At 26.6% G+C, this 24,968-nt stretch overlaps 1 protein-coding gene across 2 annotated transcripts in view; it reads left to right on the forward strand.

Moving 5' to 3' along the window:
* LOC100214525 (lipoxygenase homology domain-containing protein 1) overlaps nt 1-24,968 on the forward strand; it is a 91,122-nt gene that overhangs the window by 52,748 nt on the left and 13,406 nt on the right. For both annotated transcript variants that reach the window (XM_065799244.1, XM_065799243.1), the window contains exons 25-42: nt 700-786; nt 3,300-3,570; nt 3,922-4,076; nt 4,155-4,277; nt 9,696-9,888; nt 10,015-10,119; nt 10,326-10,434; nt 10,607-10,791; nt 13,749-13,930; nt 14,013-14,096; nt 14,715-14,925; nt 15,129-15,283; nt 16,962-17,183; nt 17,301-17,526; nt 17,638-17,840; nt 17,983-18,166; nt 21,867-21,996; nt 22,127-22,244. In XM_065799244.1, the coding sequence (XP_065655316.1) occupies nt 700-786; nt 3,300-3,570; nt 3,922-4,076; nt 4,155-4,277; nt 9,696-9,888; nt 10,015-10,119; nt 10,326-10,434; nt 10,607-10,791; nt 13,749-13,930; nt 14,013-14,096; nt 14,715-14,925; nt 15,129-15,283; nt 16,962-17,183; nt 17,301-17,526; nt 17,638-17,840; nt 17,983-18,166; nt 21,867-21,996; nt 22,127-22,244 (2,943 nt within the window). The remainder of the gene's footprint in view (nt 1-699; nt 787-3,299; nt 3,571-3,921; nt 4,077-4,154; nt 4,278-9,695; nt 9,889-10,014; nt 10,120-10,325; nt 10,435-10,606; nt 10,792-13,748; nt 13,931-14,012; nt 14,097-14,714; nt 14,926-15,128; nt 15,284-16,961; nt 17,184-17,300; nt 17,527-17,637; nt 17,841-17,982; nt 18,167-21,866; nt 21,997-22,126; nt 22,245-24,968) is intronic.

A 24,968-nucleotide genomic window follows, 5' to 3' on the forward strand; every position in this document is an offset into this window, starting at 1 on the left:
CCATAATTCTAAAAATTAGTCACCAAGCTCCTAATATAGTGGATTAGAATTGGAATAAAAGTTAGGTGAAAATGTTTACAGAAAATTTGATTGCCTACTTTCAATTTTTCTGCTTCATCATGATTCTTTGAATAAATATTTCAACATTTATATAAAAGTATAATAAATTACTTTTTAATGAACATTCATGTTTTGATAAACATTCATTACTTGTTTATTACTACAATTAAATTTTTAAAAAAAAAGCTGGCTTTTATTGCTAACGTTAGGAATGCATAAATAATATAAAATGTTACATATATAAAGTGATTTGAAGAATTATTATGAGTTATAATTATATTTATTCTAATAAAATATTTAATTATACGTATTCTAACCAAAATATTGTCTGTTTTATATATATATATATATATATATATATAAATATATATATATATATATATATATATATATATATATATACATACATTTTATAAGACATGAGTGGATTCTAATTGTTTTAGTGCTAGTTTTTTTAGGCTAAAGGATTTATATAAAATGCTTGCACAAAAAATTTTTCTTTTATTTAATTGCAGTAATAAACTTGGTTAATTAAAAAAAAAATATTTAACTGAAATGTTACCCAAAAAATGTTTATCAGAAGTTTTATTAAACAATGATAACAGCTAATAGTAAAATTAAATTTTTTTTCAATTGCAGATAGAGAGTGATGAAGTCGGCCCATTGACAAAAATAAGAATTGGTCATGATAACTCAGGAATTGGCTCTGCTTGGTTTTTGGATAAAGTAAGAATAACTGTTTAAAAATTTATATTAACCATATATAACAATGTTTTATTTTTTAATCTATTGTTAAACTCATGTAATTTCAGCTCTTATAATTTGAAAGATCATTATAAATCGAAAAAATTGAACAAATTCTTTAGTCTCTTCAGGGTTAAACATTTAGGATTAAACTCCCATAATTTGAAAACTTCTTTCTATGGAAGAAAGCCACTCCTTTTTCTTTCTTTTACCATAACTCCAAAATCTAAATAACCCATGCTGTTTCAAATAAAAATCTTGATAGCCAATCCTGTTTCACATAGAAACATGTTAAGCATGGTACTTATTGTTTTAATTTATTCTCAATGATGATATAATAAAAGTAATTTTTTATTTTATCTTGCTGATGACACAATAACATTATTATTTTTATTTAATCTCCCTGATGGCATAATAACATTAATTTTTTTTACTTAATCCCCCTAATCACATAATAATATTAATTTTTTTAATTTAATCTACCTGATGACATAATCATAGTAATGTTTTTATTTATTTTTACTAAAAAATTCTTTATAGTAAAATTTTATACCTCTTCTGTATGAGTGAGTATTCTCACTCATCCAGAAGAGTTAAATGAAATTGCACAAACTCATGTTTATGCAATTTCATTAATAACTCCAACTCATTAATATTTACTCTTACGGTGGTGTAAAAAATATTAGTATCATCTACAAATTTTACTTTTTAAAACAATTGGGTTTAGTTTTTAAAGCAGATAGAAGTAAAAAAAAAAATGCTGTTATGTAACCAGTTACTTTTGGAAAATACAATTAAACTGGAAGTTGTAAATCTTATTATAAGTTTTTCAGCTTTAGGGATGTTTGCATGATAAACAGTTTTTTACAAATATGCATGCAGTATGATTTGATGGCTTTTAAAGTTTTAATGACTATGTATAAAAGTAAATGCATACCAAGCAGCACAAAGACACTTGTGCATTTTTGTTTGTCTTTTAAATAGATTATACATTTTGTGATAGATGCACAGTTTTATGAGCAATGTCACTGCTATAATTCAAGTCTAAGTTAGAGTGATCAAGCTAAAACCCTTCTAAAACTTAATGCATTCTCTCAGGTAAAGATTTTCAAGAAAAAAGATTACAGCTAGTTTAGTATAAAATAGTTTATGTAAGACTTAAACTGACACTAAAATGTTCAGCTTCGAGTTGAAAATGATTATCATTTGCTATAATATCTTTTGATTGATTTAGTTTGAGAAAAACAAAAATCACCAAGCAGCTGAGCATTAAAGCTAAATAATAATAAGATTTTTAGTGTAAAGTGTTATTTAATCAAATTAGGTTGTTTTATATCCAGACCAAGCAAGAATAATCTTCCAAACCAAGCAAGTATAATCTTCCAGGCCAAGCAAGAATAATCTTCCAGACCAAGCAAATATTATAGCCACAACTAAATAATCAAAAAACCAAGTACCATTACGAAGACCTCCAGTATTAAACTGCAGTTTGGAATCAAATTGAATAACATTTTATTGCAAAAATTTTATTGGGTTGTTGCTTTTTGCTTATTTTTTTTCATATGCAACCTAATTAAAAATAAATTGAGTTCATAATTTAAATTGGCAACAGAATTTTTTAGCCAGAACAGGCCTCTGTCATACAGTCAAGTTGGTGACCCCCTTTATAAAAAACAACAAACTTTCAAGTTTTTCTATGGAAATAGATATGAATCCAATTCAAAATATAAAGATAAAATGCAGAAAACTTCACAACATAAACAAATTCTGACTTCATTGTCATCTGACTGACTGTCATTAATTAAATACTGGCAAAGTCTCATTAATTTAGCCAATTAATTAATGTATGGGTATATGACCTTGAAATCAAAAAAATGGTGCAAAATTAAAAACTGACAAACTGAAACGTATTGAAGAGTTTGTTGAACCAAAATGTGCATTAATAAAATGTTTGATTTATACAATATAAAGATTTTGAATATAATTTTAAATAAAACCAAATTTTATGCTTTTTAATTTGTTGGTTTTAATATTTTAACACCAATCTAATATCATAATTAACCACTCCATATATAAACAAGGGAGCCAAAGGAGAAAAAAATTTGCATATTTCAGTTATTTCTTCATAAAGTTACCATATCAGATTATATTTGGTGGTTTTATATTTGTTAAAACTTATAACTTTTGTTATTTGATAAAGTTTAATGTATTTGATTAATTTACAATAATATTTTACAATAAGAATGTTAAATAAAAACTTTTTATTGATAATTAAGTTGTTAAACCATTCAAAACTATTTTTCATTATCTTGACCCCCAAACTCTGAACATTTTTTTTTATCTTGATATTATTTTTTTATTCTATTGGTTGTAAAACTAAGTTTACTATTTCCTAAAATTATTGATTTTTTTTTTAAATCAAATTTTTCATGCTAGTTAGATTGCATTTAGTAATATAATTGTTAAAATTTTTGAATTTCTTTAATTCGCAACAGGTGATAGTTAGACGTCTTCAACCTCCACCCAAAAAAAGTAAAACTGATACTAAAAATCAAAGTGACAATAAAACAAAAGGAAAGATGTCAACATCCAAGAAACGATTTGATTCAGAAGACGAGAGTAAAAAAGAAGATAGCGAAGATGATTGCAACTATTTTTTCCCATGTAATAAATGGTTTTCGAAAAATGAAGATGATGGCCAAATTATTAGAGAACTTGTTCCATTTGATGCTACTGGAAAATTTCAAAGAAAAAACTCATTACCTGGTAAATGATATAGTTATACTAATGATATATTGAGTTTTATATAATTATACTAACAAAGTATTGAGGTTGATCTAAAAAATTTTAAAATAGAATAAAATGCTTATTTTTAAAAATGTTTTTCAGTTAAATATTCATCTTTGTATTATCCATAAAATCACCAATAGTTTCTCGACGTAATACAAAAAAGATTACAAATATTTTATAAACATGATTTTATAAATTATGTTCATTAATGAATAATATTGTTTTTGTTATTTTAAAGTTGTTTATAAATGTGTTTGTTGCATACAGAGTTGACACAACCATTTTTGTTGTTTTAAAGTTACTTGTGTATTTTAAATATTATTGTAGCTGTTACATATGTTGTTCATGTATACACTGGAGACCTGTTAGGGTGTGGAACAAATGCTAATGTATTTTTGACTCTTTATGGAGACAAAGGTGACAGTGGTGAGAGAGAATTAAAAAAATCAGAAACAAATATGGACAAGTTTGAAAGAAATCAGGTTATAAATTTAAATATTTAATTTATCACTTGCTTGATAAATTTATTATTTAATTTATTCAATTTTTTTTTTAAACAGGTAGATGTTTTTAAAATTGATGCAGTGAGTCTTGGAAAGTTAGCTAAAGTCAAAATTCGACATGATAATTCTGGACTAAGTTCAAGTTGGTTTTTAGACAAAGTTGTCGTTGAAGATACCAAAGTAATTTTTTTATTCTACTATTCTTTCAATTTCTTATTATCATTTATTTTAATGACAGTTTGCGTCAGACCTGATTATATATGTTCTATATTATATACTCTTTGAATTTACCTATGTAACTTTTTAATGATTATGGTATGTTTGTTAAAAAAAAAGGAGCTTTATTATATGCATTAACAAAGGGTTAAAATCCTAGTTGGCAGTATTTGCACACGAAGGAGATCTTTTTCACCAAAAAAAAATTAATATTATAAAGAACTAATGTATTAATATACTAGTATAGATAAGTACCCATAAAATGCATTTTTGTATTGATGTAAAACTTAAGGACAAGTTTAGTTCAAAGTTTATTCTATAGAAACTACTTTTTTACCAATAAATGATGTAAGACAACAAAATGCTTAATGTTAGCTGCAAGAATTACACATTTATTTATTTATTATTCGATGTATGTACACTCATTGCATCGATCCTTATAAAAATAGACAATGTATATGCATTAAATTATATTTATGGTGTATAGTAGGATTGTTATAAAAAATATAAAATTGTTCAGAATCTTGAACCAAAATGTTGAATCTTGAATCAATGACCAAAACTTTTCTAGTAGATATTACTCTTGCAATGAGTTAGTGTGAAACTTTATATTTCTATCATTTTATTTTAACTCTAACATACCCCAACCCCCTTAAGGCACTTTGAGTTTTATAATACTACACACTTTATTATTAGCTTCTAAATCATCAAAAGCCACAATGTTTTGATTATATACATACTGTTTCTTAGTGCTGAATGGCTTCAAAGTGAAAGAAAGAAAGATCCAAAACATTCTGTAGCGTTCTAAACAGGTTTCTAAAATACTCTGGAATGTTGCATTTAATTGCATAAGATTCTAAAACTTTTCATATTACTCAAGGAAAGTTCAGTATATTCAAGCCCGTTTAAAATTATTGTGGAATATTATAGAGCATTCTAGAACCTAACAGAACATTTGGAAAAGAGGATTCTGGAAAATTATAAATCATTCTGAAATTTACCGAAACATTCAGGAACTTTCTAAAAAATTCTAAAACCTTGTAGACTATTTTTGAATATAAACATAAAATGATTGAACTTGATCTGTTGCATCAAGGAAAGAAGATGTTGACTTTTTACTGAATCAAAGATTAACCATAAAACATACTTGGGAGCTGGAATTAAGAAAAGTAGAAGCAGGTTGTTAAGCAAAAATTTTGAGCAATAAAGTAAATATTTTATCTTTGTATCCTTCTTGGGAAGAAAGTAGATCAACTGTGGAATGCAAGAAGCATGACACATCAAGATGAAATTTGTCCCACCAGAGCATTCAGTTCTTCATTAGTATAGGAAAATTATAGATGGTCATGTTGTTATTCTTTTGGAAAATATCCAAGACTATTAACTTTTTTTTTCAACAATTTTTGAAATCAGTAGCAGCTGACTTACAAATGAACAAATATGTTTGTTGTTTGCAACAGTGCAATGTTAAAAAATAACTTTTGGTATTTGCTGGGATACAACAACAACCAACAATAGATGCATTCAAGGCACTGCAGTTGCCACCTAAAGACACCTTAATAGTAAAATACCCTATCTTGCTTGCAGGTGTCATTTCTGTGACATGACTGAAGATGCATAGGAGTTTTTGTTTGAAAAAGATAGGTCACCTAGTCGCAAGGTCACCTGATTTTTTGTTGTTTAAGAGCCTGCAAAATAAGTGGAATGAAGTAGACAAAGCAAGTTGAGTGGATTTTGCTCCACTTAAAGTTAAGACTGATGGCTGACAATGAAGAAGAATGATGTGTGCAATTTTGTACTGGCTAATCTTTCAAGTAAAGCAAAGTAACCTAGAAGTGACTACCTCGAGCTTTGCAAAATGCAGTTTTACTTGGAGAAAAGCTAAATATATTTGTTTCCTACAAACATAGGGCTTTCCACAAAGCTAACTGTATGGCAATACTTCTGTACAAAAGATCCTTGTATTCAAACATCAGTTAAACTACTCAACAGACTTTTATAACAAACTTAAAAAATTTATCCAGTTTGCTTTTGTGATTTATGACCAGCTTATATGCATAAATCCTGCCAATGCACCGATCAGTGACTTGAATCTGAAATTGAAATTAAAGATCTAACAAGTATCAAAATGGCAAAGAGGTGGGTGGAATAGCTTTAATAGCCATTGGAAGGCCTGCCTGGTAACTTACTGGAGAAATTATGCTACTGGCACTCTTCTTTTCCCAAATACTATTAAAGACAAAACCTACCATTGTTAAAAAACGTTTGAAAACTTAATAGGAATTATTTGGATTGCATAAATGTTTTGTATTACAGAAAATTTGGAAGTTACATATATGTAAAAAAGAAGTATTTTGATTTCAAAATGCTTCTGCTTAACAATTTGTTTAATTGTTAAAAAATTCATTTAGAATTAGTTTTTGTGATTTAAAAGCTATTCAATATATGTACAATATAAAACTTCAAATGCTTGGGGGAGGGGGGGGGGAGGGAGTAGGAGAGGGTGAAAAAGTTGGTGAAAAAATAACATTTTACAGTAATCATCACAGGTCTAATAACTACTAGATAAGTTTTGGTTGTCAAAATTCTGATTAATATTATACTTTTTAAACAACCCTAATGTAAATATAGTAACAATAATAAACATAAGAAAATACTAGTTAAATAAAATATCATGTAAATAGGTAAATAAAATATCATGTAAATAGGTAAAGATTTTTATTCCTTTATTTTGATGTAAAAATAATTTTTGGGAAATTCTATATAATAGGACAAACAACTAAAATTTTTTGAATTCTTCCTCAGAATTCCTTCAAATTTACTGGTACTTATTAATAACACATAGAAAATTGAAAAAAAACTCTAAATGGTTCCAAATATATGACATTTTGAAATTCAACCTAAAATGGATATTTGCTAATATCCATCTGATCTGGTTATTTTGCGTCACTTTTTTTTTTATAAGAAAAAAAAAAGTTCAAATATAAAAAAAGAAAGATTAAAGCCTGTGCCCCTGTATACCAAAGTAATCATTGCAAATACCTTTAGAGAATTCAAAAATTAAAAAAGTTCTACAATTTCAAGTTCTACAATTTCTACAATTACAAGTTCTACAATTTCTACAATTTCAAGTTCTACAATTTCTACAATTTCAAGTTCTACAATTTCAAGTTCTACAATTTCAAGTTCTACAATTTCAAGTTCTACAATTTCAAGTTCTACAATTTCAAGTTCTACAATTTCAAGTTCTACAATTTCAAGTTCTACAATTTCAAGTTCTACAATTTCAAGTTCTACAATTTCAAGTTCTACAATTTCAAGTTCTACAATTTCAAGTTCTACAATTTCAAGTTCTACAATTTCAAGTTCTACAATTTCAAGTTCTACAATTTCAAGTTCTACAATTTCAAGTTCTACAATTTCAAGTTCTACAATTTCAAGTTCTACAATTTCAAGTTCTACAATTTCAAGTTCTACAATTTCAAGTTCTACAATTTCAAGTTCTACAATTTCTACAATTTCAAGTTCTACAATTTCAAGTTCTACAATTTCAAAAAATTATACTACATATTTTTCAACATTCAAACAAATGGCATTTACTTTGTTTTAACAACTTTTATGTTTCTAAAAACTTAAAATGACACTTTTGATTTTAAAACGTAATGAATAATTAAGTTGCTCAATACAAATTTTTATTTAAAAAGGGTAAGATGCTCAATACAAATTTTTATTTAAAAAGGGTAAAACAAAATCAAGTATATACTATTATTTATTTTATTACTATCACTTTCCCTTTCTAAATCTGATATTGTCAATATAGAAAAATCAAAGATAACTTTTGCATTAGCAGATTTTTTAGTTTATCTGGATAGCTATGATGTGCAGTAGAAAGCCTTGTTATCTTATACCATGTATCCAAAGCAGAGTTTGGGTCAAATTTGTTAATGCTGCATTCTCAGCCTATTCATAAAAGAGATTCGAGACTCTATTAAGATTTTGCTCTATTAATTTGGAAAAAAAATACTTTAGTGTTTGTAAATATAAGTAACTCATGTCTAAAACATTTCTGCATTATGCAATAATTATATCTACCATAAATATTTTTTCCCGCAATTTCAAGTTTTGCCAACCAAATTTTTTAATACTGTGAAAGTATAACTTTTTAAATCAATACACTAGATTTTTATCAGTATAACCCACTTCCTTTTTGAGAGATCTTTAAAATGTATATCTACTTCTACATTAAATGTAGTCTCAGGTTTCATGAAAAGATACGTTTAATAGAAATATATTCATTTTCAGATAAATGAGATATTAAATGATATCTTAATATCTTTGAATTGCAAACCCATACCAATTGTTATGATAATTATTACGCTAACAAGTTGTTACGCTAACTAATTGTTACACTAACTAATTGTTACGCTATTCATTGTATCAGTATGAATGCGTTGCATTATTTTTATTGAAATTTGGTAAAGTAATGTTTTGATAAATAAAATTTCCATCTTTTTTGATTAATTTTTAAAATACTTCCAATTAATTTTGTTTGGTAGATAATAAAAAAAGATGTAAAAATGTTGAGTGATCAACATTTCTACATCTTTTTTTATCATTGTAAGTTTTACAAACTGTTAATTAAGTAGTGGTTGCTTTTTAGTAGAAGTACTGAGTTTGATAGTTTGACTCCACCATTTCCCTGGTAGTATCAAGCTCAACCTGTAATGCAGCAGTCTTGTTTGTAAAGATTTTTTTATTCAAGTTTTAAGTTAGAGGGTTTTATAGGGTTGTAACAACAAACTGTTAAATAAAAATTAGCAGCTTCTTTCACTGTAATGGCCCCTTTGGTTGTATGGAGATAGATGTAGCAGAGAAAAATGTTTGATATTGTTTAACATTTAAGTTTCAAGACTAAATGTTTTTTGATTTTTTCCTTGTGAGGTCTTTTTTTTCTTTTTAAGGTTTTGTTTTTTTAAAGAGCATTTTTTTAAAAGTAAAATTTTTTTTTAAGGGCAATTAAAAAAAATATATCAACCTTAGGTACAAGGCCAAATGCAACCTTTTTACAAAACTGTAAAATAAATGTCTTAAATACTTTTATAAAGTTGCAAACTTCTGCATTGATGATATGAAGAGTTTTAAATTTGTTATGCTATATATCTCTAAGGATTTTATTCAGTTAAAAATACTATGAGTACTTTGTTGTAAATCATTATTGTAAATCATTGTTGTGAATTATTAATGCGAGCCATTATTGTGAATCGTTATTGTAAACTGTTATTGTGAATCATTATTATAAACTATTATTGTAAATCTATTTTTGCTAAAAAAAAATGATAACTTATTTTTAAAAATATATAATAACGAACAATATTATTTCAGGAAAATGCTAAGTATCTATTTCCTTGTGAACGTTGGTTATCAAAAACAGAAGATGATGGCTCACTTTCACGAGAATTAATTGCAGTAGATCAAGTTGACTATGAAAGAAGAAAATCTCGATCTCTAGAGCGCCAAAAATCACTTAAAAGATCCAAATCGATCGCTGGGGACAATGTTGATCTTGAGCAAATGGGTATTCTATAAAAATACGATAATCTCAAAATAAGTTTCATTATGCTAAACTTTAACTTTTTTTTTTTGCAGTTTTGGTTGCTTTTTGTTTGGTAATAAATTTTTCTTTAATAAAATTTTATTTTAGCTGAACAAACTACATATAACATCAGTGTAAAAACAGGAGACATATCTGGTGCTGGAACAAATGCAAATGTTTATATTGTTCTTTTTGGAGAAAAAGGAGATTCAGGTTTTGAAACAAAATTTTTTTTTTGACTTTTTTTTTTTTAAATAATTTGAAAAATTGAAAAAAGTCAATGAGTTAATTGTTAATCTCTTCAATTGAATTATTGTGTACAATAGGTTTAGTTGAGTAGCGTTATTACTTACTTAAGTTTGTGTGTAATTTAAATAATAAATTATGATAAATTATGTTAAATTATGCTTGTACTTTAGGTAAAGTTGAGTTAAAAGCATCAAAATCTAATAAAAATAAATTTGAAAGAAATCAAACAGATATATTTACAACAGAGGCTGTTGATCTTGGAGATATGACAAAAATTAGGTTGAATTTTTTATGATTTTATTGTTGATAATCTATATAAACAAAAGGGAAGAGTACTATTTATAGTCAATAATTTTAAATAAATATTAAGATTAGACTTGAAAATAGTTGTTTTTCTAAAATAATATTATTTTGTGCTATTTATACTTTTTTATTCTTTTGTGTTAATCAGAATCGGCCATGACAACAAAGGTGGATTCGCTGGTTGGTATCTAGATAATGTAAGTATTGATGCACCTTCTATTGGAAAAAAATGGATGTTTCCAGCAGGTAGATGGCTTGATAAAGATAAGGATGATGGAAAGCTAGAAATTGATCTTTATCCATCTTCTGATAGACAAGAGGTTTATCAAAAATGTAAATACTACTAAATAGAATTTTTTTTCTAAAAATTATTTTAATAATAATTTAAACTTATGTATTTTTTATTATATTATTAATTTAAACTTATGTATTAAGCATAATATTAATGATGCTATATAGTATGTAGACACTTTCGATGGTATACCATATATTATCATTTTTTGTTAACATTACTAGAAACATTACATCTTTTTGATTAATGTCAAGTATTATGAAATGAAACCATTAATAAGATAAACATATAAGGCAGTTTATTAAAAAAAAGTTATAGAAACATATAAAACCGAATAGAAATAATAGTAAAAATTAATTTCATATTAAAATTGTTGTACAAAAATTAAAGATATTAGTTGAATTCTTTACTACACATTTAAATACCGTTTTTTTTTTAAATGGATAGCTGTCTATTTCCATAGTTTTTTTTTTTTTTAAAAGATAGATTTTTAATAGACTCATTGTTTTTTCTTTTTAAAACTAATTTTTTATAACATAGTTGAAACTAAGTTTCAACAGATTTAACAGTTAATTAACAATTATTTTAACAGTTTTAACAAACACATCTTTAATTGATTAACACAAAGTATGTAGGCTTTTTTGAGTCATGAGTATTTTAAATTAAAACTGTGTTCAGAAGTGAATCATGAACATTTATAATCAAAAGGATGTTCAGAAGTGAATCATGGATGTATTTAAATGAAAGAATGTTTGGAAGTGAATCATGGATGGCTCAACTTGTTTCTTAGCATAGCAGCCTTGTTCTTTAAGGTTCATTTTTCGAAGTTAAAGAGTTGAAAAAGGCTTGTAACTGCAAAAAGTAGCCTCCTTCACTGTAGTGAAACCACAAAAAGTAGCCTCCCTCACTGTTTTGGCTCTTTTGACATTAGGGAGTTGATTAAGATTAACAAAAATTTTAAAAATTGAATGAATGTTCAGAAGTGAGTCGTGAATGTTTATAAATGAAAGATGAATGCTTATAAATGAATTTTTAGAAGTGAATTGCAGATGTTTATATTTAAAAGGATGTTTTGAATTATGGATGTTTAAATAAAAAGATGTTTAGAAGTGAATCATTGATGTTGATAATTATGCATTTTGTGTATTTAAATTAAGCAGGATGCCCAAATCATATTCGATGGTTCTGTAGATTATTAGGCAGATCATATTTGATGTTTCTGTAGAAGATTTGCTTGATCATGTTGGATGACTCAGTAGATTTGGACAATCTGTCAAAATTGGACCATTCAACTAATCTGAGAAAAGCTCTGAAAAAACTTTTGAAAAAATCATTTTTTAATCTTTATGTAATTTTAATCTTTTCACTGCTAAGACTTGTTGCTACAGAAATTTATAACTAATCAATACAATTATAACTATTCAATACAATTATAACTAGTCAATACAATTATAACTAGTCAATACAATTATAACTAGTCAATACAATTATAACTAATCAATACAATTATAACTAATCAATACAATTATAACTATTCAATACAATTATAACTAGTCAATACAATTATAACTAATCAATACAATTATAACTAATCAATACAATTATAACTAGTCAATACAATTATAACTAATCAATACAATTATAACTGATCAATACAATTATAACTGATCAATGCAATTATAACTAATCAATACAATTATAACTGATCAATACAATTATAATTAGTCAATACAATTATAACTAATCAATACAATTATAACTGATCAATACAATTATAACTAATCAATACAATTATAACTAATCAATACAATTATAACTAATCAATACAATTATAACTATTCAATACAATTATAACTAGTCAATACAATTATAACTAATCAATACAATTATAACTGATCAATACAATTATAACTAATCAATACAATTATAACTAATCAATACAATTATAACTAGTCAATACAATTATAACTAGTCAATACAATTATAACTAATCAATACAATTATAACTAATCAATACAATTATAACTATTCAATACAATTATAACTAGTCAATACAATTATAACTACTCAATACAATTATAACTAATCAATACAATTATAACTAATCAATACAATTATAACTAATCAATACAATTATAACTGATCAATACAATTATAACTAGTCAATACAATTATAACTAGTCAATACAATTATAACTAATCAATACAATTATAACTAATCAATACAATTATAACTATTCAATACAATTATAACTAGTCAATACAATTATAACTAGTCAATACAATTATAACTAATCAATACAATTATAACTAATCAATACAATTATAACTGATCAATACAATTATAACTAGTCAATACAATTATAACTACTCAATACAATTATAACTACTCAATACAATTATAACTAATCAATACAATTATAACTAATCAATACAATTATAACTGATCAATACAATTATAACTAATCAATACAATTATAACTAATCAATACAATTATAACTAATCAATACAATTATAACTAATCAATACAAAACCTTTCTTAGACTAGCTTTTTTTTTGACAAGATTTTTTTTTGACAACTTTTTTTTAATTTTGTATATTTACACTTATATGAATCAAATTAAAGCTGTTTTGTACTTTTTTATGTAACAATGTTTTTCTTTTTTTATGATAAATGAAGATGGTGTTATGATTTATTTCAGATGTTTTATTTTGAATAAATGAAATAAAAAGTAAATTTTTCCTCTAACAAAGTCTTCCCCATTTATATATATATTTTTTTTTTACAAATAAACCAATAAGATTATTTTATTTACCAATAAATTAATCATATTTTTTTATTTGTCTTTAATCGCTTAAATACAAATAATAAATTATAATACTTATGATAATAATTTATTATAATTTTTAAATAGCCATTTAAAAAAAAAAAATAATTTTTGCATTTCAATAGCTTAGTTAATTTCATTTTCAGTTATTCTGTATTTTTTTTTTTAGATGTCCCTTATGAAATTGTTGTTTACACGAGTGACTTACCTGGTGCAGGAACAGAAAGTAATGTTTTTATTGCTCTCTATGGTTTAGGTGGCATTTGTACAAATGATATATTTTTAAATGATACTAGCAAGAAAAGAAAAGAGTGTTTTAACAGAGCCTCAGTAGATGTTTTTGTTAGAGAAGTAAATTTTCTTTAAATTGTTTTTTGTTTTTATAATATACATTTCAAAAGGATTTTGCAATGCATAAGTTATTTTTTTGTAGTTGGTTGATGTTGGGGAGCAGATTGACAAAATACGTATTGGTCATGACAATAAAGGCTTTGGTGCAGCATGGCATTTGGACAAAGTAAATTTTCAGACATTTTTTACACTTTTGTTTTGTTTTTAAAAGTAATACACAAGTAAAATAAGTCTATATTAATAAGGCATGTAAATATATATTTAATTACTTTTTTTTTTTTTTTTTGATGATGTTTAAACTATATATATTTGTATAAATTTTTTATACCATTAAATTTTATTAGTTGACAAACTAATAGAATTTAAGAAACAGTAAGTTGTAACATATTACCGGTGCAATATAATAAGTTGTTTCGTATTACCAGTGCAATATAATAAAATTGTATTACTAACTATAAAAAATCCAATAAAATAGAAAAGCAAGCTAATGTTTACTTTTTTTAGTTGTTTAAATAACCAATTTTTTAATAAATTTTTTCATATACGTTAATAATAATAAACTTTTTCATATAATAAAAATAAACTTTTTCATATACGTTAAACAGAAAAATTAAAATTTTACGAGAAAAATTATGTATTTTACTCATTTTTCAGTTATGATAATAAAATAAACTCTTAAAAAAATATTAAAAACAAAGAAAATTTATAAATACATTATTTACGTAATTTACCAAAATTACGTAATTTTATCAAAAGTTTTTCAAATTTTTAAACATTTATCCAGGTGGAAGTTAGAAAACTTGTGGATAATAAAGGACTAAAGAAAAAATCAGGATCAGTAACTTTCACTTTTCTTTGCAATCGGTGGCTTGCAAAAGGTGAAGATGATGGTGCTATTGTCAGGGAGTTGGTTCCATCAAAAATTGTGGAAGAGTCAGTTGATAAGAATGGAAAGATATCTGTTTCTGAACAGAGAGTGGATGCTATTTTAGAAAGTTAGTTTTATTTAATTTTTTTTATATATCTTGTAGATAATATATAAATATTAAATAAATGTCTTGTAAATAATATATAAGTATTAAATAAATATTAAATAAATATGTAAATAATAAATAAAAATTAGATATTTTATAATAACTTTTTTTATATCTTGTAATTAAATATTATATTTTTATAATAATTCTCATAATTAACTCAGTTCACAAATACGAAGTCCATGTGTATACTGGAGATGTTAAAGGGGCAGGAACAGATGCAAATGTTTTTTTGATTATGTTTGGTGAAAATGGAGACACTGGAGAACGACAGTTGTTAAAAAGTGAAACAAACCGCAACATGTTTGAAAGAAAAAATGTAAATTATTTTGTTTTCCTGTAATACAATTAAAATTGAAATCTTTTTATTGTTTATTTTAAATCTTTAAAAACTTTTTTTATATAACAATGCATAATTTTGTAGATAATAATTCATAACAGTCTTTTATAAATAACTTTTTTTACCTTTTAAATTTACTGCAAGAAAGGCTTTCAAAACTATTTAACTAGTGTTTTTTAGAGTCTTGTTTTCCGTTCTGTTGGAAAGTGGCATCTGTTATCCCTATTTTCATAATCCTGGAGAGCGACCTGACTCGTTTTATTACCATTCTATTAGTCTTCCTATCAAAATCTATTAGTCTTCCTATCAAAAGCAGGGTTTTTGAGTCTTTAATTAACAAACACTTAATCTCTTATCTTGGATCTAATAGCCTACTTTCTGATCATCAATATAGATTTAGGTCTTCTGGTTTTACAGCAGTAGAACAAGAAGACCGAAAGTTATAACCATTTGTTAATGGTAATAACTGATAAGTTTTATTGTGCATTAGATAAATGTGGAGAGGTTAAGGCCATCGATCTTGACATTTCTAAATTCTTTAATAAAGTTTGGCATGCTGGTCTTCTCCATAAGCTCTCTTCTTATGGTGTATCAGGTAACGTCTTTGAATCCTTCCTTACTAATCATAGTATAAAATTCCTCGATGAACAGCACTCTTCTTCATTTCCTGTATATTCAAGGGTTCCTCAAAGTTCAATCCTTAGTCATACTTTTTTTAATTTACATTAACAATCTCCCAGAAATTCTCACATCTAAGGTGGCATTGTTTGCTGATGATGCTACCATTTATTCTTGTCTTGATAAGAAGCCAACACTCTCTGATCGCTTGGAGGGGCATTTGAGCTTGAAAAGGATCCCACTTCTGCCACAGTATGGGGCTTTCAGTGACTGGTGAAATTTAACTCAGATAAAATTAAATTTTTTTTAGCTAATTATTATTGCAACATTCTAGATCTTTTTATATTTATGAATGGTAATGTACTCAATGAGTATTTACCCCTTGTGTTTTAGGATTAAGTCTTACTTCTGATCTTTCTTGGAAGCCATACATCAAATCCATTGCTGACTTAGCATCTGCTAAGGCTAATTCTCTATCGTGCTCACCACTTTTATACTCTAGAATCTATTCTTTATCTCTATAAATCTCAAATCTATCCTTGTATGGAATACTGTTGCCATATCTGGAGCAGATCTTCAAATGATGCTCTTTCTCGTTTACACAAGGTGCAAAAATGTATTGTAAACATAGTTGGACCTGCTCTTGCACCTAACTTTCAATCATTGTCACAATGTCGTAATGTTTCTCTTTTTCATTCTTGTGTTACTCGTCATTCAATTAAGTCTCATACTTTTGCTGTGTCTGTTCCTAAGTGCTCTAACATCAGTTCTTTGGAGTTTGCTTCCTTCACCTTGTTTTCCTGATTCATATAATTAGCAATCATTCAAGTTGTCTGTCAATCTTTATCTTGCTTCTTAAACTTTATCTTTTCTCTTCTAGTAACTTCTATCTTTAATAGTAGTTGCTTGCAGCCACTACATTGTTGGAAGTGAATATGTTTTTAAAAAAAAAAGTGATGTTTTTTTATCTTGTGATGTTTTTTATGTGGTAATGTGTTTTTGGTCTTGATTGATTTTGCATTTTTTTTTTGTTTTAAAGGATGATATGTTTCTGTTGGAAGCAGCTGATCTTGGTTATATTCATAAAGTTGTTATTCGACATGATGACAAAAATATTGGTTCTGATTGGTTTTTGGATAGAATTGAAGTAATTGATACATCTGAACATAATCGAAAGTTTATATTTAATTGTGAAAGATGGTTGGCTAAAAAGCGAGATGATGGAAAAATCAAAAGAACTTTATATGAAAAAAGTTATGAGGTAAGTGTTTAAAAAAAATTTATTTATAAAAAATGTAGCGCAGTGTTTTTATTTATCTCATATATTTATAGAGTACTTTTTTTTAATCTAAAGTTAATACAAAGAAGTTTTTTGTAGGGGGATCGAAACTCTTTGCATTCATCAGTAGGATCACTTTATGGAAGTAGGATGATAGCTGGTAGCAGCATTAGTGTTGCCAGTTTAGAAGCTCCACAAAAGTCTTTATTAAAAAGAAGTGATAGTGCTGATTCAGTTTTTAAACAACAAGTGAATGGTAAAATGAAAAAATCTTCTTCAAAAGTGTCCTTGGGTGGAGCATCAACATTAGGAAGCCTTCTTGAAAGTATTTTCATTTTTTGTGTTATATTTTTTTATTTTACCACTTTTATTTTTAAGGTTACATTAATTTTTTGTAAATTAATTTTATAATAAACTCTTTTACTTGATTATTTAGGTATTCCTTACACTGTGCGCATATGGACAGGAGAAAAACCTGAAAGTTCGACCGAGGCTAATGTTTTCATAGTTTTCATTGGTACAGATGGTGCTTCACCAAAAATTCCTTTAGAGCTTATTGGAAAAGATAGTTTTAAAGCTGGTTCTGTTGAAACATTTTCAGTTCAATCTGAGGATATAGGAGATATGAAGAAAATAGAGGTTTGTTTTTTTTCTTCAATAATGCTTTATTACAGTTTAAAAAATTTTTTTTTGAACTGTTTAAATCATATTTATTTAAAAAAATTAGCATCTAAACTTTCTTTTGTAACCATTCTTTTTTCTTTTTTTTGACAATATGTAGCTTGGGCATGATGGCTATCTTCCAAAAGATAGTTGGTATGTGAATAAAGTGGAGGTAGATGTTCCTACAACTGGACGTAAATACTTTTTTCCTTGTCAATGTTGGCTTGGCAAAGACAAAGAAGATGGGAAAACTGCTAGAATTTTTTCAGTTGATGAAAACAAAGATGTGTCTTATAAACCAAGTGAGCATGTGCTTATGTGTGTGTATTTTTTTTTCCTGTCACAAGAATAATATGTAAAAGAATTTATAGTTGAAAATGTAATATCATTTGAGACAGCTTCTTAATCTGGCTTTATCAATTTCTCTTATTCTAGGATCATATCATTCTGCACACCTTGCAAGTTTATCTCAAATACTTTGTGATATTAATAAAGTATAAAAAAAGTAGTCTGCAAAACTTAGCATCACTTTTGATAACTTTAAGGCTGACAATGATCATGACATTTTTTATATCTACTTTTTACTATAATTCATTAGTTTTTGAATCATGCTGTTCTGTTGTAAATCTTGAACTAATAATTGCCAGCTTTAAAACTAATTTCTTTTGAAATTATAATATACCTGTTGGTAAAGTTCAACTTGATTTCAGATAATATTTTATAAGTGACCAGTAATACATCTGCTAATATGGTGTGCACACTTGAAGTTCTTGATATTGGTTGGCTAGACTGTTGTTCATAAATCCAACCTTGTGTAAAATCATCTGCCTACAATCAATGCTAGTTCGGAAGGCTTATATTCAAAGCCTCCAAATGATGCAGAACCTCCAATCTATGTGTCTATTTTAATTCTGAATCCTATTTTAAGCGCAAAACAAAGCATAAGCATTAGTTTTTCACTGCCTTACAACTTTGAAAAGCTGTCTTAATAGATTAAAAAAAAAAACATAAGTTTCACTGCGCAGTTAAAAATCAGGTTTTAATTAAGTGAAGACTTGTTTCATACTGCTACTTTCTTAGACCTTTGATTTAAATTAACAACATTCACTTTGGCAGAAATGCAATTTGTAAATTCCTAACTAATAACATTTAATAAATATCTTAAGTAGTTACTGTGGTTCTCAATAAAATTCAATTAGAGGAAGCATTTTTATTAACAAAAATAAAATTTTAGAATATATGAGATATTTATAAAAAAAATTTCCTACCAGAGGAGAACTTTAGATCAGCAACTAAAATTTGAAACTGCTGTGTACTATCACAACATTTTTTCTTTCTAAAGTTGCAATTAATTTTTTTGGCACTTGAGGCACAAATTGTTTAATAGAAACAGTAAACTCTGTAGAAAGAGGACTAATCAGTTCAATAGCTTTTATAAACAAAACATGGAATGATTTTTTTTTTCCCACTGTTCACCTCCCCAAAGTTGAAGGATTATTTCTTAAGAGATAAGTAAGGATTACTACCTACCCAAAGTTGAATCTTATTTCAATTGTTGTTGCAATCCTCTTTTAACTCTTTAGTTCTAAAACATGAACTTTGATAAAAAAGGTTGCTGTTCAGAGAAACATTGTATACAAGATGTGTGGTGTATGAATGCTATACCACTAATAGAGCACTTTTTAGGTAAAATGCAACAAAGAATTTGCTTAAATAAGTTTATGGTTTTATATTATTTTGTATAAAAGCAATTCTATAAATCCTAAATAAAATAAACAGGTGAAACAAAGGATTATTGAATTATATTGATTTTTGAAAAATTGTTGTTTAATTGTGGATAACTGTTTATTATGGAGAAAAAAGGAAATTTTTAAAAAAAGTATCATTTTTATAGATTTATATTGTTATGTTTGTTAAAACATATCTAATAAATATATATTAAAAAGTGTTAAGTATATCTAACTTTTTTTTTCAACTGGTCTTTGAAAGCTTCCTCATGGTCATAAAGAAGGAGAAACTGCATGTTGAAAAAAAAAGTTGGATTTTTTTTACTGATTTGGTTTGCTTTTTATAATTGAGTACTTCTTTTGTAGAATATCCTAACACTACATATGTATATATATATATATATATATATATATATATATATATATATATATATATATATATATATATATATATATATATATATATATATATATATATATATATATATATATATATATATATAATGCTCGAAGTGATGTGGGATGCGGCAGAATGCCATCCCGTCGCCTTTTTGAAAAAGTATAAACCATCCTGCCACCTTTTTATAAATCTCTATATATAACAATGATTAGGCAGGATGGTATTTTTATTCTGCTGAATACCTTCCCATTACTTTTTTTTCTTCACTTTGAGCACTGTGTGTATATATATATATATATATAATATATATATATATATATATATATATATATATATATATATATATATATATATATATATATATATATATATATATATATATATATATATATACTACTGTGATCAAAAAGTAAGGTGAATTTTTTTATAAAATGAAAAATCTCTATTTATTCTTCCAAATCTGTATTGTCCCCCTCAAAATAATCTCCCCAGCCCCAATGCACTTTTGCCAACGTTTTTTCCAGTCTTCGAAGCATGCCGAAAAGTCCTCGGTAGGGATAACCTTCAATGCGCGTGCCGATTCACATTGGATCTCTTCAATGGACTCAAAACGATTTCCCCGGAGTGGTCTCTTGAGCTTTGGGAACAGCCAGAAGTCACACGGTGCTAAGTCGGGCAAAATACGGTGGTTGTGGAGCAACATGGGTTGAGTTTTTGGCGAAAAACTCACGAAGAACCAGTGCTGTGTGCGAAGGCGCATTATCGTGGTGCAAAATCCAAGAGTTATTGGCCCATAATTCCGGTCTCTTTTTGCGAATAGCTTCACGCAAACGTCGCATAACGCTTAAATAATATTCCTTGTTGACAGTTTGGCCAGTTAGAAGGAATTTGTAGTGCACGACACCACAATAATCAAAGAAAACAGTCAACATGACCTTGATTTTTAAGCAACTTTGATGTGGTTGCTTCGGTCTCAGCTCGCCTTTTTCACGGTATTCACTCGATTGGTCGGTTGTTTCAGGGTCGTATGCGTAGACCCAAGTCTCATCGCCAGTAATAATTTGTTTGTAGACGTCCTAATAGTCAGAAAGCATTGCTTCACACGTTTTAACGCGACGCTCTTTTTCAAAGAAATTGAGAAATTTCGGCACCAAACGTGATTTGAGTCTTCTGAGGCCCAAATGATCCTTCAAAATCGCTTGCACCGACCCAAATGATATTCCAACCATGTCAACAAGGTCTCGAATGGTTAACCGACGATTTGCAAGCACCAATTCTTTGATTTTGTTGATGTGGCGATCATCAATCGAAGTCGATGGTTGTCCGGAGCGTTCCAAGTCATCAACACGTTCTCGGCCTTCTTTGAAGTCTTTGTACCACTTGTAAACATTTTTTTGAGACATAGTCTCTTTACCGAAGGCCTTTTGCAACATTCGATACGTTTCAGCAGCAGAAATATCATTCCGCAAACAAAATTTAATAGCACTTCTTTGCTCAACAAAATTAGACATCGTGAAAATCGCCGAATGCACTTTTGGTACTTCAGAAACAAGCGTAAACAAAAAAAAATAATGACGAGTTTGACATGTAATTTGGCGCAAATGTTCATGACATTCCTACCAACTTAAAAATAAAAAAGATTGGACGATTCGAATAAGGCCGGAAGTTTAAATTAAAAATTCACCTTACTTTTTGATCACAGTAGTATATATATATATATATATATATATATATATATATATATATATATATATATATATATATATATATATATATATATATATATATATATATATATATATACACATATTTGTGTGTGTACATGTATGTATACTGTATATATACGATATTTTTATTTACATTAATGATATTTAGAGATTCTTTACCAAATTACTTTCTATACTGGTGATATAAAAAATGCTGGAACTGACTCTGATATAAAAATGACTTTGTTTGGCCTACAAGGTCAATCTTCAGAAATTAAACTTGATAAAGGAGAAGAGAGGTTTAAAATTTTTTAAATTGTTATTAGAAATCAATGTCAAATTTAATAAATATTAGAGTAAACTTATTTTCTAATGCTTGTTTTACTTGATTTTTTAGAGAATATATATATATATATGTTTGTATTTTAGATTTGAGCGTGGTTCAGTTGACATTTTTCGCATAGATATTGAAGATGTTGGAACTTTAACAAAACTTCGCATTGGACATAATGGAAAAGGAAGTCGTCCACATTGGTTTCTTGATAAGGTATGATTAGTTTCGGTAAAAATTTTTATTTTGAAAGAAAATTAAACCAAGTTTTCAGATATCAAAAAAGTTATACTATTTTTATATATTAAAAATTTAAAAAAACATTCAAACTTGACAAATTTTCACCATATCATAATTATTAAAATTGAGTTTTTAAGATTAAAATTTTCTTTAGATAAATAATTTTCATGACTTTTTTGTATCATTAAGCCTCTATTAGTTGGTTTTTTATTGATTCAACTTTTTTGTTGTATCTAGATCAATCTGGGTCCCAACTTTTTGAAGCCATAATCTTTAATATATATTTTTTAAGATATTGTGCCCCAGGTTTTTGGCGTATGCTTTGAGCGTATGCTTGGGTCATTACCTGATTAAAAGTTATAATGTTTTTCTACTTGCAGTTTTTCAATTGAGAAGATTTTTATTGAGAATATCAACACAATTTTTATTGAGAATATCAACACAATTTTTATTGAGAATATCAACACAATTTTTATTGAGAATATCAACACAAAACTTAGAATTCATCCATAAATTCCAACATTCCATTCTAGGCCATCAGTAGCACATCATAGCATTGTTTCCACCAAAATTCACTGTTCCTTATATCCAGTTAAGTTTGAATATTTTGCTTTCTTTTCTCTATCTTTCTAAGTTTCATTAGACTTTACAAGGTTACATTTTGAATCTGTCATCCACTTTCCTGCAGAATAACAGTATGTTTACATATATTTTTTTGCAAATGCAAGTCTTCACTCTCAATAAGTTTTTAAAAGTCTTCAGTTTTGATTAGTTTTTCAATGACTTTAATTTTGATGAGTTTTTGAAAGTCTGCAGTCTTGATGGGTTTTATGAAAGTCTATGAAAGTTTTTTTGGGGGATTTTAAAAAGAAGTATCCAGCTAGTGCTTTAAGTTCATTTTTTTCAATTGGGTTTGAAAAACGGCTCACTTGAAATTCAAGTTCATTTTCAAGAAGGTTTTTTTCAATCAATTCTGGGTGTCATTTTTTGCTCATAATCTTGGCTGGTTCTATAGGTATCCAATGTTTAAAACTTTTCAAGTTGTTGATGTTTCTTTAAATCTTTCTGGCTTCTTCTTATATCAATATGAATGTCTTATTTTGCTTCATAACAAGTTAATAACCGAGCTGTTCTTGGACTAAGGAATGGTTGCTAGCTCAGCTTGCAATTAATTTTTGATTGCTACTCCCAATTACATGAAAATTTTTATAGAAAACTATCAATTGATTAAAGCTACCTGCTAATTATTTAATAACAAAATATTTTTTTGTTAAATATCGCTCTGAAAACTTTTTTAAAATAATGTTTGGATAGTAATCTTTTGTTAAGAATTATTTTTTATTAAATCTTATTTTTTATTCATATATTTTTTCTTCAAAGTTTTAGTACTCCTGTTGTTTTTTTAATGTAATTTGTTATCTAAAAATGTTTTGTTATCTGAAAATTTTGATTAGTATTGCTCTTAAAATTAAAAAAAAAAATTATTTCTAAAATATTTTGTCAAAATTTATGTTTTATAATAAAGATTTTTTTGATACTCTCTAACATTATGTTTTAATTTTCTGTAAAATAACTTTTTAAAATTTTTTGATAAAGAAAAAATCAATTATAAAAACTATTTTTATTTATTTCTAGAATAAAAGATTTGTTTTTTAAGGTTATTTGTTTTGTCACTTTTTTAAGAAAAAAAGCTTTAGAGTACCTGACTAGCTCACAAAACAGTAAAAAAATAAGCTTTTTGGAGCGTTTTAATGGAAATTTAATGAAAAAGTTTGAACTTTATCAGAAAATGAACTCATTTTTTGATTAAGATAATTTAGGTGATTCTGTAAACATGGAAAATCGGGATAAAAAATTACAAATTACAATTGTCACTATATCTCTAAAATACAAAAAATACGAAGCTGTTTCTATACAGGAAGCCTTGCCGAAAGTTTCAGAAGTAACCTTATCAGTTTATGCTGCATCCAAAAGTATTACATACCAGTGGATAATTAATTGACATTTAAAAGTGGATAATTAATTGACATTTAAAAAAACAACAAAATAAAAAGTCTGAAAAAAAACTTTTTTTTTAAATTTATTTCCAGCCAGCAAAATTAGGAACTTTTTTTGTCAATTTTGACAATTTTTTAGGAAAGAGTGGGTTGCTTCATGTCTTTGATTATCTAGATGCTTTTTATAATGTTAAAAAAAAAACTTTTGAATTGAGCATGAAGAAAGTTCTTTCAAAGAAAAGTGGGAAAACAGTTTATAAAGACCTAAAGAACACTAAGAGCCTAAAACCATCAAGATCTAAAGAAAACATTAGAACCATCAAGAACCGAGAACCTTCAAGACCTAAAAAAAATATTAGAACCATCAAGAACCTAGAACCATCAAGACCTAAAAGAAACATTACTTTCTTATTGCTTTGGAACTAATGGTTCAATTTTTTTTTGAATGAAAAGTTCACTTGGAACTTGATAGATTTTGCATGTGCTTCTAGAACTATTAATGACAATTTTTTATTTACTCAAGTAGAATCTTATGACAAAACCAACTCTATTTCAAAGATATTCAAAAAAATAACAACAAATTGAATAATTTTGTCTTATTTTTATTTTCATAGCCAATCATCCAAGACACATTAATGTTCATTTATTTAAATGTTGCAGGGATTGGGTAATTCACATTGTATCTTTTCCTCTAAATTACCTC

Source organism: Hydra vulgaris, chromosome 06 (assembly GCF_038396675.1).
Source record: "Hydra vulgaris chromosome 06, alternate assembly HydraT2T_AEP".
NCBI classification, from domain to species: Eukaryota; Metazoa; Cnidaria; class Hydrozoa; order Anthoathecata; family Hydridae; genus Hydra; species Hydra vulgaris.